At 44.6% G+C, this 18,228-nt stretch overlaps 1 protein-coding gene across 8 annotated transcripts in view; it reads right to left on the bottom strand.

Moving 5' to 3' along the window:
* magi1b (membrane associated guanylate kinase, WW and PDZ domain containing 1b) overlaps positions 1-18,228 on the bottom strand; it is a 117,532-nt gene that overhangs the window by 48,686 nt on the left and 50,618 nt on the right. For all 8 annotated transcript variants that reach the window (XM_031846546.1, XM_031846562.1, XM_031846538.1 and 5 more), the window contains exon 2: positions 17,261-17,377. In XM_031846546.1, the coding sequence (XP_031702406.1) occupies positions 17,261-17,377 (117 nt within the window). The remainder of the gene's footprint in view (positions 1-17,260; positions 17,378-18,228) is intronic.

Consider the following 18,228-nt stretch of genomic DNA (forward strand, 5'->3'; position numbering starts at 1 on the left):
ACACACACACACACACACACACACACACACACACACACACACACACAAGGGAGGAGGTGCATGGACACCAAATGGCATGGTCTGGGGCTAAACGGGAGCTGAGGGTGGAGGGTAATCACTTAATGGAGCTTTATGCACCCATCTCCCCCTGCAAAAACACACACACACACACACACACACACACACACACACACACACACACACACACACCCATAACAGCCACAGTGGGAGAACTGTCCCGTCTCTGCTGTGAACCACCTATGGTGACTCGATTGGACCCCCACAATGAGAGCTCAGCCCCTCTGCACTGTATCTACAGTTACTGATCACCAAATAACCACGTTGTAGTTCAGGCGAACCACATCACAGCCACACCACAAAAGGGAACCGTGTCACCACTACTACCTTCATATCACTTGTTTATCCCTCTGTCCTATCCCCCCATCCTGGTGTTGTTTAATTCCATTAATTGGCCACATTCCAGCCTGAATGTGGCCAAAATAGACACTTGGCCAGTGGGAAATAGGTTTAAATGAGTCTCTAGTGAGTGAGAGTAAGGGCACTTTCCGCACTATGGCAAAACAACACAAGCATAGTTATGTGTGTGTTTGAAAAGTTATCATGGAAACAATCAAAGCTCAAAGCTTGCAAAGAAAAATTGCTACAAGTATACGCTTTAGGGACATCTTTACTATGTGGTGTCCCCCAGATGTTCATTCCTGAATGGGTCAAAGCTGCTACCATCATTCCTCTGATAAAGAAGCCAACAGGATTAGATTCCAGACAATTACTCTCATAGTCATAATAAACTGCTTGGAGCAACTACAGTAGTTATAGAAGGCATAAAATTCAGCCTGTCCATCTCATTAGATCCCTCCAGCTGCCTTATTGCGCCAGCTTTCTCAGCTGATGCCATGATTCCACTGCCTGGTAAGGCGGCGCTCGACTCGCGTCCTGTTCTCTATCTGTTTTCCATTGCAGGTAGTACCCATTCAGTGGAGGCAGCGCTCTCAGCTAATCGGCATAGCGCCTCCGTATGAAACTGTCTTGAAATCATCTTCAAAAGGACACTCACTGAATCCTTTCATCGGCAACAAAACAAAGGAACATCAGGCTACGGCGTAGTTTTGTTGGCTGCAATTTTTTTGAAAACATCTGGGTCAAAAGAATAAAAAATTTAAAAAGCAGTCGAATTGCGTGGCTATTTAAAAACTAAAGGTTTGTGCAGGATGTTGCACTGGTGACAATTCTCTCTGACCAATCAGTGGTGTGCAGTGTTCTTCTAGCATCAGCTCAGCTTGCCTGGAACCTCGACTGAGGGGGTTCCAAAAAAGTACCAGGTACTACACAGTTATAATGTATAATGTATAATAATAACTTGCTTCTTAAGGTGATTGAAACTAATCAGGTGACTGCTGACTTTAACAAGGCCCATCCTGACCAAACCTTACTGGATACCAGCACTTCTGTTGTAGGAGGAGTCAGGAACAGCGTGGACCATCCCATCTTACCTGGACCCACACATCTGGCTATAAAAGTTCAATGGTTCCACTTTTTGCAGAGACAGGCAAGACTACCAACCCTAATCCCGTCTACAAGCTAGTGACTCATTAAAATGAGTCACTAGCTGAAGATCTGGTATGGGGCCTGCAATGCCTCAGACCTCAAGTCACACCAGCACATAACGAGCACAACGGAAAACACAATTCAGGCTTCTCTGCATCCTCAGAGCTCCCCGTATTATACAGGACCCCTGACATCCTTCCCACAATGCATCCATTTCTCTAGCATCTAACTGGGAAAACCCTGTTTCTCTGTGAAAGGGTTCTTTTCTGATAGCAGACTGGTTGCACAAGTTTTCTATGGTTTCGCACTTATGCAACTTGTTGTATGTAGATCTTATATTCCAGCCACTATCACTGGGGATGAAAAACTAAAGCCCGAAGAAGAGAACAGTCAGCAATTTGTTGTCAATGCTGTTTAGTCGGCTCCGTCCTTCTGTTGAACTGCAAAAGTAACCAGTGATAGTGAGAGAAGCCGTGTACAGCTCACTTCCTCACAGTTAGATTTGGAGAACTGGTTGTGAAAAGATGATTTTTTGCCACTCTCACTCCTTTGTACTCAAAGCATAATATTGCCTTCCACGGCCATGGGCCATGAAATATTATGTAGTATGTAGGCTACGTACGTATGACGTAGCATTGTTTATCAATAATTACATTTGGATGAAAGTATACTATGCAGTTCTGTTTGTGAATGGTCATGAAAATTGTATTGTGGGTCTTTGAAAAGTTAAATAAAAGTTTGGAAATTGTGTGTGAACCCTGACATTTGCACACATTCAAAACTCCACTCTGTGATAGTATTAACGAAAAAGTCAAAACTAATTGTTTTGTTTATTCAGTCAGTATTTAGACGGTATTGCCTTTTGATGGCTCTCCATTTACTGTACTCCGGCTTCCAAGGAAACGATATTGAATAAAAAAGTAACATGTTAGCCTACGTCTGATTTATTGTGGTTATAAAAGTGAAATGTATGGTTCTGTTAGATCGCTGCCGCTCCATAAACACACGTATGTGCAGGAGAGAAAACACTTTTAGACCGCAGGCTAAAATTTGAGTTTTTAAAAGGCTAAATGGCGACTAATTTATATCAATTGAAGCCAAATATTTTGTTAGATAAAAACAGTTATTACATTTATCTTTTTTAGTAAATTTGGACTTTCGGACAAAGGAGTGAGGTAATTACAGAGAGGAGGACACAGCACTGCTTTGCTCACTGCGTGTGTTAGAGAGAGAGAGGGAAGTAGGACGCCGCTGGACTATTGCATGCCATGTTTCTGTAAGTTATTAATAACAACAATAATTTGAATGTCAACGTTATGAATGAAGCTTTGAACTATTTAGTTCATCCGTAGTAATTACCCATGTGGTCTTAACTCTCGTTAACAAAAATAATGCAAATGAGCCATTTTAGCATGCTTTGGTTTTAAAGCAAACAGAGAAAGTGAGCCAGAAAGGATTTGTAAGCTCTGCGATGAACAAGTCGGGACTTCAGATGGAAACACCACAAATCTCTTCTCACATCTTATAACTCACCACCCAACAGAATACGTGTGTGCAACTGACTGCATTCACAATAGGCAGCCGGACCAAAACTCCCCTCACGGTGAGCCATCGACTGTGGCCACTTACAACATGTGCGTCTCCAGTCCATAGATATTTAGATTCATGTCTGTCTCTAGCTTTAGCTTTTTTTTTTGGACGACAATTTTTGTATATTGTTTTTCTTAAAGCAATATCATCAGACGGGTATAGTTTCAATATGCCCAACCCAAATTGTGGGCCTTTGATTCTGTGACTTGGCCAGTTTTTCTGACACTTAGTGGTCAAAAATGTACTCCGGCACATTAAAACATGAATTCGATCATAAGTAGATCTGAATATGTAGCGTACAGTTGCAAGATAAAACGCGCTACAAACCTGCCGAACTCAAATGTTAAGTCAATATACATAATGACACAGAATTTGCTTGCGACAGTATTTTGCCGTGACAAAAGCTAATACCAAGCATCATCCCCTCCACACGGTGTCGTAGCACTGGGCTGTTCACCGACAGAGAGCATCTGGTTCCACCATGATGTCTTTCAAACCACAATCAATACACGACAACAAACGGTGAAAAGCCTCGCTGTGACCTTGTCCTCCCCGGGTTGGTCTCCACTGCCACACAGCTTACAGAGGATCAATATCAAATTGTCTCCTTTCTGTCACCTTTCTGTCAGCTCAACTGAATTGACTCAACTGAGGTGGTCATATCTAGGTTCAGAGGCAACAATATGGTTTGTATTTTTGCTTGTGTTGCCGTATTGATTGCCACATGCAAACAACATCGAATAGCTAGTTATCCCAGTCAGTTGTCAATATGAGTAATAATAACACATCTATAGCTAGAACTACAAATCTTCATTTATAACTAGCTCTCCTATAAAGCTTCCACCTGTGAAAGCACAGACATCCATTTCCTTCTCACACTCTCTATTGGATCCATGGGTCACCTCTCCGGCTAGTGCTGAACAACATTGAGCCTCTTACGCTACTTTTATGGGAATAAATTAAGGGTAAAAGTGTTTGTATGTCTTGCACTGAACAAACCACCCACATGCAAATCCCGAAATAGGCTTCAGGATTTAAATACTGGAAAACAAAATGGATCGCTTGAATGCACTTAATATAAGGAAGATCTTCACCCCTTCTCCTCTTCCAGCACAAACAGCACTCACTGGTAGACAAACCCAGAAACTCATCTATATTTAATTGATGTCAGACTATTTTAAGGGAGCTTCTGCCCTTCTTGTGGCATGACACACTCAGACTAAGGCTGCTGACATTTGTGAGGGCAGAGGACGACGCTAACATTAGATTAGACAGTACAATGACGTTACACGAAAGACCAAAATGACGATATTATGCAATCAGGTGTCACTGAAACATATTCCACAATGCGATAAAAGACAGAGGTAAATTATGACCAACCGTGCTATATTTTTCAGAAAGACAGAAACGCTAGCGGGCGGGGGGGGGGGGGGGGGAGAGGAAAATGTGCTCAGTTCAGAGTTTAAATGATCTGACGCATCAAAACACATGAAAAACGTGAAAGGAGGCTGTGCATGCATGCACACAGCCACAACCTATAGCTTCTAAAAATAACCATGTGTGAAGAATCTGTTTTATTTGCTACGCTCGTATTCTCCCAGAGCAACAGAGCACCCTGGGCCCGACATCCCCGAGGCCTGGCCTCGCATTTTAGCTGTGACCTACATTTAGTTCCCTCCACAAGGACAATGCTGGGCTTGACTCCTTGGACGACTTTGGGTTTATAGCTGGGAGCTGGGGAGTTAACTCGCTTGACATCTTCTTTGGATCCAGTCTGGTGGTGTAGTTTGTCATTTTGTATAAGTCCGACTTCATCTTGCTTGAAATGCAGCGTCTTGTTGTGCTTAAAAGATGCGAGGGAACCGGACTGAAATACTTCTTTCATGTTCGTACCAGGTTTCCTTCGCTTCTTGCGGACCCCAAAACAAAGGCCGAGCATGACTTTGTGCTGGTTCAACCAAATGAAATAGAGATCCAGGTAACTGTGTCCTGATATCCTAGAACGTCACCGCTCAAGACAGTGAAAACTAGTTCGACGACGGCAAGCTGTAGCAGCAAAACATCCATATTCATATTTGTTTGTCTTGGAGCAAACAAATATCAAAAAAAGCAGCTGATATTGCACGTCTTCTTTGGTGAATTCTTGCTTTGAGGTGACAAAACAGACCCTCTGTGACATTATACACACTAACAGTCATGTAGATATTTGCTCGAGGAGCTTGTTCTGACCGCAGGGCTCCGAAGACTTTGAGGAGAGTATCGCTGAAAGATCGCTCCACCCAAAAGCAAATTTTGTCAATATCCATATATAAGAGGAACATAATGAAAACATGAATAAGAGGGGATTGTCACCAACAACCACACAAAGGATCCGACGTAAAAGAAACTGGAACGGTGAAGGAGTTTATAACTAACTTGGATTTATCTAGAACATCTCTCTGCCTGAAACTGGCTGTGACCAATGTTCACACTCTGCACCAATCACTCTGACCGCCTCACACATGTCGGTGTGTCACTGATGATGATGGTGACATAACGGCATCATCCGTTAGAAAAGCAAGACCAATTGGGTTAATGCATACAGACCCTGGGCGTCACGCAGTACGGTTATATATCGCAGTATTGTGCACCTTGCTGCGATCTCTGTAGTTGCAATTAGCACATTTTTGCAGCACGTATCCAGTATGATAATGTTTATGAAATAGTCTCAATGTGGTTATGGCCAGTTAAACCTGGAATTACTTAACATCAGAAAGGGGAGGTGACTTGACCAAATGAGTTAGTCTGGCTCTTAAGAAAACACACCTACCCAAACACTGAGACATTACTCTGCATAAGCTAAGAAGACAAAGATAATTAAGACATTTGCGTGTGAGTCTGATCATTTCAATCACATTGAGACTCAAAAGAGAAATGATTCGACTCCGGACTGAAAACTTTACAGGATCTCAAACACCAAATAATGTAGCCTTTTCCATCACAATCCATCTTTCCATTAGAGGCAGGCCTTTAGAATATGCCCACATTCCACCAACAGATACACACACTTCAGTATGACCTAGATACAAATTGTCTTCAAAAGTCATCGGGTTCAGAGAAACGACGTGTTCGGGGAGGCTGAAAACACCCAGAATTCAGAGCACTGAGGGTTAATTTCTTGGGCAATTTGATTGAAATTGAAAATAACACACAAACAAAACAACAAGGGGGAAAGGATGATGTTATAGAACATATTCACCAAGGTGAACTGATCAGTGCCATGAGTGAAAAATAGGCCATCATAAATGTGTTTGGTAATGATTCACTATCATAATTGTTCTATTGTTAGGCCCCGCTATTCTTATTCGGCTTGTGGTCTGATCTACTTAGGTCATTCAGGACAGGAGGTATTTGAAAGAGTGCATTTTAAGCAGTTTTGTGACTGACGTGGACACAATGGCAGCACTCAGACTGACGGTGTTTTGGGGATTATTTTTTAGTTTTTCACAAGACACATGAATCATTGACAAACACAGAGTTAAATGTATGTGCTAGGTTAGAAAAGAAGCTGCTTCAAATCAGTTTCATGAGCATGACCCGGTGGATAGCACGGGCAACTTGTGGCGCTCACTGCCTCTACTTCCTCTACTGCCTCTTCTTCCTCTTTTTCCTCTACTTCCTCTTTCCTCTACTGCCTGTTCTTCCTCCACTTCCTCTCTTTCCTCCACTTCCTCCACTTCCTCTACTTCCTCTTCACCCCTCCACTTCAATCTTTCCTTTCTACTCATGTTATGTTTGCTCCCTCTTCTACTGGCCCGTCACATTTGTTCTATTCCCTTAAATTTGCAACACCAGAACAAAAAAAAAACCTCTCTCTTTTAATCTTTAAGCCACTACTCCTCTACTGCATTGTTCAAACAAAGAATATTAAGAAAGTTAAGAACACGGACTCCTTCGCCCGGCCTCTGATCTGCTCGTTTGTGTTTTCTGGGACTCCGGTGTGTTTGGCAGATGTGACTACTGCCTGTGTGGCCGGGCAGAACGGTTCCTGCTTAGGTTTGACTGGAAGACAACTGTGGGGTTTTCCTCAATCCGCAAACTGAGTCCTGCCAAAAGCCAAAACTCCACTGATTACGATGATGTTATGTGAACCAGAGGTACGCAGAATAACTCCTGCTTCATTGCTATTGGCTCCCACACTCATTCAAATGACCAGCAGTACCAAAATCCAGATGTGACAAAAAAATTGTCGTGTTGTGGCTAATGCACACTCTGCATACTGGAGGCTACAGGGAATATTATTGGATCTATTGTGTCCTAACCAACACTGATCACCAATATAAACAATTAAATGCCATATTGATACATATGATCAATGGATTTATGCTCAAAAACAATGCAGCAGAATGAGAAATATCCTCTTATCTATTCTATGCATTCCTCTTCCTTGTCAAAAATTGAAGCCTACATTACCCACGATGCCACCCAACTGTTGACAGTTTGAGGGTGCTACGCTGGAGACGGCTAATGTACAGTAGCATCGAGCCGCTGGCCTCAAACGGAGATGAGACGCAGGTTACAGGGGGCAGGTGAGGTCACTACTCCTGTACAGACTCTTTGCTTTCACTAAACAATCGACTTCAACATGCAAACGTCAGGAGCAGCTTACAGTCTGGCTTATTCTTCTTTTATCTTTAGTAGTGTGTAGTCTGGGCACGTCTCACGTGAGAAAGTGGAGCGGCGGGGTGAAGCCCAATGTGATGACAGCTCTGGCTCCCTCTCTAATAAAGATGGGTGCCTCAACACATAGCAAGCACATGCTTTCCCTTAGTCCTGCCTTGTATTAAAGCGAAAACCAAAAATTGTCCTGTGCACTGAATCGTGCTTCTTTGAAATGAAATGCGATGACTGCGTTACATTAATCCTCTACTCCCCAGTAGAGGATTGAATGTCTTTCAAAGACTCCAGTCGTTTCACTTCCAAGTCAAACTCATTGCATGCGTGCCATCTAGTTATCATCCTGCACATTAAAGTGCACGATGGAACTGTGCGACAACACAATGTGCCACAGTTTCTCAGTAAAAAAAACTATTTTACTCTGGTTTTTGGCTTATGACAACGGAGGCAACACACATTAAGCATGTGTATACCATACAGTCACATCTATTTGTTTTGGGCGTATATCCAGCAGACACGGTTTTACAAACTGACTGTATTTGGCTGGTTATGTTGGGTTTACTGTTGCATCTGCCTGGCTGAAATAAGCAGCCATATAAAGGGTACTGTATGTAGCTGGAGGATGATAATTGAGACACAACATGGGTTGTGGCCCTGCCTTGAATATCTGGCAACATTCATTGACCCGACTGTTGTGCAGACGTTATTACGGAAGCATTCCTCTAAATCTCCACAATAAACATGCTCTGATGTGAAGCTAGTCCGTGAGTCCACATTGGATACTGAGGCATGTCTTCATGGATGATTTTCAAGACTGTATGCACACACACACACACACACACAGACAAACACAGGGGGAGGGCTAACAGACTCTCGTCATATTCCCAAACCAAAACAGATCTATCCACCATCTTCGCCACAGCTTGTCTGCCAGTGCTTCTGCTTGTTTTTTTTGGTGAAACGCATGAACACACAGACACACGCACACAAATGCAGGAGGGGTGACGAGCTGACTGGGGTTTGTCAGCACGGCAGGGGGACGGAGCCATCTGTCCCAGTGAAGGGTTAATCCAACCAAACACACAGGCCGCAGATACCAGCATTTTCCAGTCTGCAAATGTGTAGCTACATGCTGGTAATGTTATTTTCTCTTTTTTTGTTGGCGTTTTAGTTTTGTGGGGAGGAGGATGGGTTGCAGTCTGTCGTCCAGCCTTACGGACACCCCAATCATCCCACCTGATTGTCCCCAAATCTCCCCATGTGGTGGTGGCAGGGAATTAAACATTGACGGAGACAGTTATAGAGATGTTTTTTCAATGATTGGAACGGATGCCTTTCATTTGGGATGGGGTGTTTTGTGTTGGGGGGATGGGTTTCACTGCTCCGGCTGGCTGAGAGAGGCTCGCTATGAAGAGACGATTCACACACACATAGACACACCACAATGAGATCAAAACAGGCCTTTCTCTGGACCTGTGACGTGCTTCAATCTTTTTCCCCTTCATAGGCAATGCTTTCAGCTCTAAATGGTTCCCAGTCAGGGGTCTGAGGACCGGGGGAAGGGAATAAAAAGAGGGAGATTAGAATGAGAAACAAAAAAAAGCTGAAGGGCAGTAGTGCAGTGTGAAGCTAAATCAGCCAGAAACTGCCTGAAAATGCCCCCCGCACACACACACGCACACACACACACACACACACACACACACACACACACACAGAGCCGGCCTTTGTCTTTTTATTCCACCCAGGAAAAAAAAGGCACCGTGGGCAAGCTGCTACCTACAGCAACATGGAAATGGAAAAGAGAGGCTTTAAAACGGTACATTTAGAGGGGCGGGGATGGAGGGATGGAGATGAAGAGGGGGGTCATCCAGACACGAGATGGATCGAGAGGGAGAGAAAGAAAGAAGGGAGGATGAAGGAGAGGCAGAAGCTAATCTTAGCATCTTGGAAGCTCCAGACAGACAAACAGACAGGCAGCAGTTTGCTGCTGGAGGTAATGGCTTCCGATAGGATCAAGCATGTCAACAGATGCACATAGCCTGAATACAGACATCGCAGAGCTGGAGCGCTTCCACCACAAAACTCACACATACTGTACATACGCACACGGGAAGTGACAGTTTGCACACACACACACACACACACACACACACACACACACGCACGCATACCTGAGACAGACAGACGCAGACAGACACACACAGCTTCCATTTGACCACAACACATCAGCCTCCATTACTGCCAGCGATGTGCCTCCGTCTCCCTCGCTCTGCTCCTGATGCCCAGCACATTCTCACCCGCCTGCCTCTCCATCTCTCTCTCTCTCTCTCTCTCTCTCCATCCCAACCCCCAACCATTAAATCACAGCAAACCCTCGGCATCCCCTCTCGAAATGAAACACAGGACAAAATACCTCAGTTAGGGAGCCCGTGAGGGGCTTCTTCTCCTTCACCTTACAGCCCACAGAACACCACCACGTCGGCAGGAGACAGATGGAGCAACAACACAAAAAAAAAGAAGAAAAAAAAAAGATCCAATCAGGTGTGGATGGGAGGAAGGAAAACCAGCGCAGATTTACATTTCCTTCTCCTTTCCAGCCTCCTCTTCCTCCTCCTGTGCGTCTGTCCTCTGTCCAGCTTTGGCTTTGTGATGCTAAGCTAATGGGAGCTAAGCTAAGCAGCATCCACACATAGGCTTATAATGTGCTCCGTCTCATATCCACACACACACGCACACACACACACGCCGACCAACGTTAGGCTTCTGTCTCGCTCTCTCACTGACTGAGCCCCGCTGTCTTCCGTCTCGCAGGCACCCACATGCACCCGCCCACCTCCCTCTCCCTCTCTCTCTCTCTCCCTCCCTCCCTCCTCTCGGCTGTTCACCCCATTCTTTCTTGTTCTCACAGATCCCATCAGTTTATTTTTTTTCTCTGCCCACACCTCTTATTCTTTTAGCCCAGACACTGATGTCCTCACACACTCTCACACAAACAAACTCATACACATGCTTTGGGTATTTAACAAGTTCCAGACAACTCATCCTTGACCAACATGTGAAGAGGACAGGAGTCAGGAGGAGAATCCATGGGTCAAGTGAGGAATAGACAGAGTTGAAATATCTGTAGGAGGAGGGCGTGGACCTTATAAGGCTGGAACTGTATGCATGTATAGATATCCACAATAAATACCACATCAGCAATAATTACAGGCGTTAAACACAGGATAATAACACAAAGCCACCATGTCAGAGGGAATGAGTCTAAACTACTGTATGGAAGAATTCCAAAAGAAGGAGCTCTGTTCATACAGGTTTCAGCATTACCCCCCCCCCCAAAAGAGAAGATCAACACTGACCAAGTGGTACACATTTGCATGCACAAGTTAGAGAAAGAAAGCATGCGTAGGGTTCTTTTGTTGTGCTCGATGGTCAGAGGGGGGGTTGGGAACAGCAGTGAGAAAATGCAAAGCGCAGGAAGGCCAAAGGTCATGTGATCAGCCCTGATCTGTCAGAGACCCTTTGAATGTGTCCCAAATCCACACTTTGTACTAATTCTGAGAAGGAATTCACAGGAAAACTAAGAAGGCTCAAAGATGCTATGCGTAACAAATTGACTTGATTTTTTAGTGTCGTGTCGACGGAAACTTTTGGTCCACAGTGCAACATGTATACGACGTAGAGGAGGATAAAAATGAAACTCCAGAAACGTATCAGAAAACACAAAAACAAAGAGTATTTGTTACTGCATACAGTTGGCCCCTAACACAGTCAACGCAGTCCAACACAACTTAACAGCAATAAACAATTGATTAAATACATGAATGAATGTTTTAATGTTCAGTCCGACTTGAAATTATTTCAGAGAGGTGTTGATTCAACTTCATGATCATTTTAGAGGCTGTAGTTTGTGCTGTTTATACTGAGAGGTAATATTTTGTCTCCTCTGAATGATATGAACTGGGGACATAATATTAGTAACTCATTAATAATTATCAGGTTTGTTTCTTTAATATTGACAAATTGTTTATTGTTAGCATTACGTCATATATAATGACATCATAAACGGTTAGCTGTGTGACTGTCGGACTGAAAGGCATCCTTATCTGCAAACTCATGTACCAGGCTAGCATGAGCTGCCATTTCTATAAATGGAAATTAACCATTTGTCAAACAAGACTAGGACTCAGAGGCACAAATATATCCTATGCTGCCTGTACTGAGGCAAAGGCACGAGTTCCTCAAACTACCTCCATGCCGAGCGTCGTGCATTTGTCAGTGATTGAGTGTGTTCATACAATAGGAATGAAGCTGGGCGACTCCACCCATCATTCACTCTCTGTTTGACAGCATTCCTTTGACTCCTCCTGATGCCGTTAGCTACACAAGAAGAACGTCCCCACCAGCATGAATGCAGCCGCTATTGTCTCCGTCACAACCTGCAGCATGCTGGGATCCCCTCGTCCACATGTAGTCAAACTGATACTGGTGTTGAGCAGCTAGTCCCTCCCAATGGTCGTGTATGGGAACCGGATTTCAAAGACATTCATAGGGGAGGGAAAATGTCAACGTATATCTCAAATATATAAAGTAAACTTAGCCTATCAACCATACACAAAATGATATATGAGCCTTGAAACATTTTGTGAAATACACTTATTCCCCAAACTCCTGGCTCTCTCTTCATATCTAACAGACAGATGTGGTACAGGTGTCAATCTTCTCATCTAACTGCCGGGAAGTGAATTAAGCGTATTTCTCAAAATGGCAAACTATTCCCTCAATTTAAACAAAATGTAGGCATATGATTTGTTCCTAGCAGCCAATAACAACCAGGTGATAATATATGCATAAGTATTTTTGAGGGAAAACAAGCTCATGATGCCAGTACGTATCAGTAGCCTAACAAGAGTTAGCAATAGAGTGTCCTTACTTGTAAAGTGTCCACTCAGGTCAAAGGAGAGTCAGTCCATGGATTAATCAACTACTCCCAAGTGTAGGTGAACTGCTTTAATACAAAAGTTTGATTCAGCTGACGTCAGCTGTAGGGTGACGTTCAGTGCCGGGCAAACCAGTTATTGTGATTCAACTGATATAACAGGAAGGATACGTCACTGGAAACACGTGCAATGTGCTTACCTAGCCTCGACAGAAACAACATCTGTACCTCGTGTAATGCATGTCAAACAGCGAACACTCACACAGGATTAGACTGACACACTTCCTGCCTGGTAAAAGTCAACAATCCAGAAGAGTCGGAAGTTCACTTCTAAATCTTCCTTTAGCTTTCACTCCCCCATCTTGAATTACCACCTTCTGCTGTTCAGGAATGGCACAAGGAGTGACAGCAGTTCTTTTGTTCAGGTGACACAATGTGATTGCATCGGTGGATGCAACCAAACCCAGAAATGCTGCTTTTGTATGAACTGTAGACACACACACACACACACACACACACACACACACACACACACACGCCCAAATCAGATGGCACGCCGAAGCCGCGCACAATCACAAATCATACATGTGTGCATATGTTTTTGTTAGCTTGGCCGGCTAGCTAGAGCCGGGGTTGATTCGAGTGTGTGAGAGTGTTTTTGCATCTCTCCATTCCCTCCCCTCCCTCTCTCCCTCTCTCTTCTCCACCCATCCCCCCCTTCTTGCCCCCCTCCCACACCCAAACTCCACTCTACCCCACCCCCATCTGCATCCCCGCGGCTTCAGCCCCCCACCTCCCTTTCCAGCCGTCCTCTTAGCCTATATACGGGTCGTCAAATCGTCAGTGCTGCTAGCCGCGCGGTTCATCATCACGCGCGCACGTGAACGCGACCAACTCTGCAGACTCTTTCGCTCGCTTTGAGAAGCAAAACACCAAACCATCAGCATCACAACAACCACAAGCAGACGAGGCTGCTACTTGCCTAGATGCAGGGTAGACCAGAGCTCCCTTTTTCAAGACTCGGAGACACAGAATGCTGAGCTTTAATATCGGGTACAAGTCTCTCCTCCTCCTCCTCCTCCTTCTGCTTCTTGCCACTGCTCCGACCAACTGGCAGGAAAAATGAGAGAGAAAGAGCGAGGGAGAGAGGGAGCAGCAGCAGTGGCAGCGAGAGGACGAGAGGCAGCGGTGTCATGAGTTGGGGAGGGGAGAGGGATGGAGGGTTGGTGGGGATAATGGGAGATTGGGAATGCTGAACGCGCGGATGGGCTGACCACAAGGGAAGCCGACGGACGCCTCAGCAGATGGGGGAGGGTGAGAGTACTGAGCTTCACATTTGAACAGGGTTATGGGAGCGACTGACTTTTGGGAGATGTGAATGAGGTGACCAGCTTGAGTTTACAACCAATTTCATGAGACTTGCACATCTGGAGAGAACTACCTGGAGGTACGGCTTTGGTGTGCTTCACCGCCCTACACATGCTGATCCTTTGTCAAGTCATTTCTTAGATGGTCTTTTTATAGTTTATGTTGGCTAATGCCTGAGATTGCTGGCATGCATGGGGGGCACAGAGTAAACACTCACCCAGTGATACCAGAAGGCGGAGTTAAAACGCTGCAGACCACAGATTGGTCAGAGATAACCAACACTAACACATCACAGGACGTCCTGCCCATGCCCGCCAATTATAAATAAGCTACCGCAATTGTTTTTTTTCACCCAAACCAGACTTTTAATAATTGGCAGCCCCCAAACAATTGATGAAATATAGATATTCCTCTGTTTTGTTGTCTCATTGATGATGATGTCACGGCAGTTTCACGCTACGGTGATCCGCTGAGAATCCCGCCTACACTGAGGGGGTGTACGGTCCGCAGTAGAAAATGAAATAAAGAAAAAGGAACTGGTACCAAAAGTGAGTTGAGTTGCCTCCCATTACAACAGAATACTGATGACGATATTACGGGCATACTGAATAAAACCACATTCCAGATAACAGCTTTAAATTTGGAAAGAGTCTGGAATGTTAGTATATACTGTTTTTGCTAAATGTATTTATCTTGCTGCTGAAAAGCTACAGAAAAACAACCAGTATTTTCAATTACGCCCACTTAACAAAAATACGCAAAATGCATATTTTCCATGATTTAGTCAAACTCACCAATTACATATGCGAGTTTGGCTCAAATTCATTCAGTCAAACAAATAGTGAGATTGGGACTTTAATAGACGCTGTTGTTACATGAGCGTGCAGAAAGGCTGGCTGAGTCGCGTTACCATTTTACCTGATTTAGAGGCAGGAAAAGCCCCAACATCCACACACTTCTCCATCTGTTTCTCCACCTGCTTGCGGTGCATTAATCACACCTACACACACACGGACACACACACCTACACACACACGGACACACACAACTACACGGACAGTGCTTCGACCAACCTTTGGACATACGTCAACATGGACACACGCTGACCTTCCACGGTCACAGGCCAAGACAGTCACAGCAAATCCATCTCACTTATGCATCAACGGTACAGAAAATAAACATGTGCTTTCCTATACGAAGCCGGTACTGCTCTTGTAATACTCCAAGTGTGAAGGGCACGAGGGAGGACTTATTCGTAGACTGAGCCTAGTGTCCTCCCGTAACAGAAAGAAGTAAAAAAAAATAAGCTGCAGCAAATTATTTGTCAATTCAATGTTCCAGTTTCACAGTCCTCTATGAGCGCATGACAACAAAAGCCTAACAGTCCTATAAAACATATGGCCTGGGGAACACCTTCATGATTTGTTTACTGCTAACACCAGGTTATTTTACTAGTGTGCCATAGACCACTCGGTGATTAAAATGGCCATTATGGCCAGATCCCCTCCCTCCACCGGTGTCTGGCTGACATATGGCAGCAGAGGTAATACAGATAAAGTCCCTTAAACAAGCCTCCTGAATACAGAGAGTCATTTGCGTGAGAGAGCCACGAATAAACTAATTGAAAAGCCAGCAGATGAAAACCATTAAGGGGAAAATCATGGGATTGGGGAAATGAGGTGCTTCCTCTCAGAAATTAACTGCAAAACAAAGAACCCAATATGCTCGTGCTTTGGAAAATACATGAGGAGAGGCTGAAAAGTAATTCCCAACATGAAAATTGTTTAAAGCCGTACTCCAAATATGTGTTTATTGTAGAATGTATGATGTGATATGTCTAAAGTGCCCTCGCGTACTAGTAACAGATATGCAACTACTGCACCGCAGCTGCAAATACTTGAATTCAGTCAATATTAAAGTGCTGTAAAGGAAACAAGTTAACATAGAAATGGCACACAGCCCAGTCATTTCTTCTGTTACACCTCTCATCTGCTTGTTCAGTCGCTTCCCTTGTTTCTCCATCTTCACAAGTGAGGCATGCTGGGTCCAAAGCCAGCAGGGGTTTCCGACTTCGGTATTGTGACAATAATGAGCCTGGCTCTGATTGGTCCACGCAGTTGATTTCGGTGGTGTATGCAAATCGGGGATAACATGAGATTGGCATCATGCAGCATTGTTCATCAGTCTAACCCTCTCTCCGTTTAAAGAGGGAGCTGCACAGTTATGGCATTCATCCCTCTGCTATAATGGCGCTAATGCCACATCCTTAGCACCAGCAGCATCTTCAAGGGTTGTTTTTCATAGCAGGGAAGAATAAAGCACTTCAAATGTCTACTTCAGCCTTTCAGCAGCAGAAGATACAACAGAAATATGCAGCATCAAAAAACAAACGTGCCTTTAGATCTCAGATATATCGACAGTGAGGAGGGGAAAAAAAAAAAGAGTGAAAGACACAAGCCTCTATTCCTGGATCACACGGCCAGCTCTGGCAGAGGAGATACTGGTTGGTGATTCAAGGTGAGCTACTTGGATGAAGCCCCACCCACCTAGAATTACCGGTGCCACTGATCCAGCGGACATGAGGTACCACTAGCCTATTCAACTGTGGAGTCACCGGACGTTTCCTCTACCTGATCAGACGAAATTAAGAAAGCGAGCCCTGTGCTGACTTTGTATCAACTCGCTGCTTGTTATCGGCAGGCGGAGAAGCCCGTTGTGGGATGAAGAGGGATGATGTGTGCACAGCCAATATCGGTCAAAAAGGCAAGCGGAACTGTGCTCGGATTAGGCTGAAATAATCTGGTTTAATTAGATAACCATCCAAAGTGTCTGTGTGAGGCAGCTCCACTCACAATCAATGCTTGGATCTCAAACTGAGCATGAGCTGGAGCTTGGGGCAGTGGCTCAATCTTAGCTCGTCCAAGGGTTTGTTTTTCATGAGGATGTTAAAAAAGTATTACACAATAATAATCTGTGGTGATCTCACGCAAACGAAGTGTGTAAAAAGCCAACGTGTCAGCAGGAACTGAAAGAATGGCTCACATAAATGGCGGGAAATGGAGAAGACAGTAGAGCAGCGAAGGACAAAACATGAAAGTGAGGAATGACAAGAGTGTAAGTGCAGAACGGTCGTGGACTCACAAGGCACGGCATGGCGATAGAGGTTGTCTCGGATGGTCTGCTGCAGTTCGTGGTCAGCCGAGGATTTCTGGAAGCGCTGGCTCAGGTAGTGCTTCAGGTCCTTGTTCAGCTTACTTCCTGTCATTGAGGACACAAACGGGGAAGCATGTGGTAACTGCATCAAAAACAACAACAAAAGTAAGGCTAGCAGACATCACAAGAGTCACAATGGGCGCCGTTATAATTCACAGCGAGTGTGTCAAACGGCCACACAGTCTGGCTCCCACAAAAAAAATAATAATAATAATACTGACGTTTATCCTGCAACTACAGCAGAGCTCGGTGCTGAGTACATAGCTGTGAATTGTACACTTGCCATTGTCACTCAGAGGGGTAGCTGGCTGTACCAGCCGGGGCTAGCCAGAAGCTCTGCGGCTAGCGCTGTGAACCAGCCCTCCTGCCGCTACGCCGTCTGGACCTCAGACACACATTAGGCTACTGAAGGGCAGCGCGGCTGGAAAGTGACCATTTCTGTGTACGTGCGTTTGGGTTTGAATGCGTGTCTGTGTCCATTACAGTGAGTGTCCACATTACAGGCGGTGCAGTATGACAACAAAACATGTATGATGTCACACAAACAGAGGAATGAGAGAGTTTGCCTGATGAATACGACAATGCCGTGGTCTAAAAATGAATAACAATACCGCTTAAGGCCGCAACAAACACCTTATCCCGTTCTATATTACTACGTGTCTCATTATTTATTATCCAGATGATTTATCGCCCATCTTTGCAGGGCTGCTGAGACCATTTTTAGTTGTCTTGGGCAAACAACCAGTCATAAAAGGCTCTGGATCCTGTTTCCATGGAAACTGTGTGTGTGTGTGTGTGTGTGTGTGTGTGTGTGTGTGTGTGTGTGTGTGTGTGTGCGCGCGTTTAATAAAATGATTGCGATTGTTAGCATAGTACAGAAGAAGCATTCTGCACTG

This window comes from Anarrhichthys ocellatus, unplaced genomic scaffold (genome assembly GCF_004355925.1).
Source record: "Anarrhichthys ocellatus isolate YVR2014 unplaced genomic scaffold, GSC_Weel_1.0 scaffold1, whole genome shotgun sequence".
Taxonomy (NCBI): domain Eukaryota; kingdom Metazoa; phylum Chordata; class Actinopteri; order Perciformes; family Anarhichadidae; genus Anarrhichthys; species Anarrhichthys ocellatus.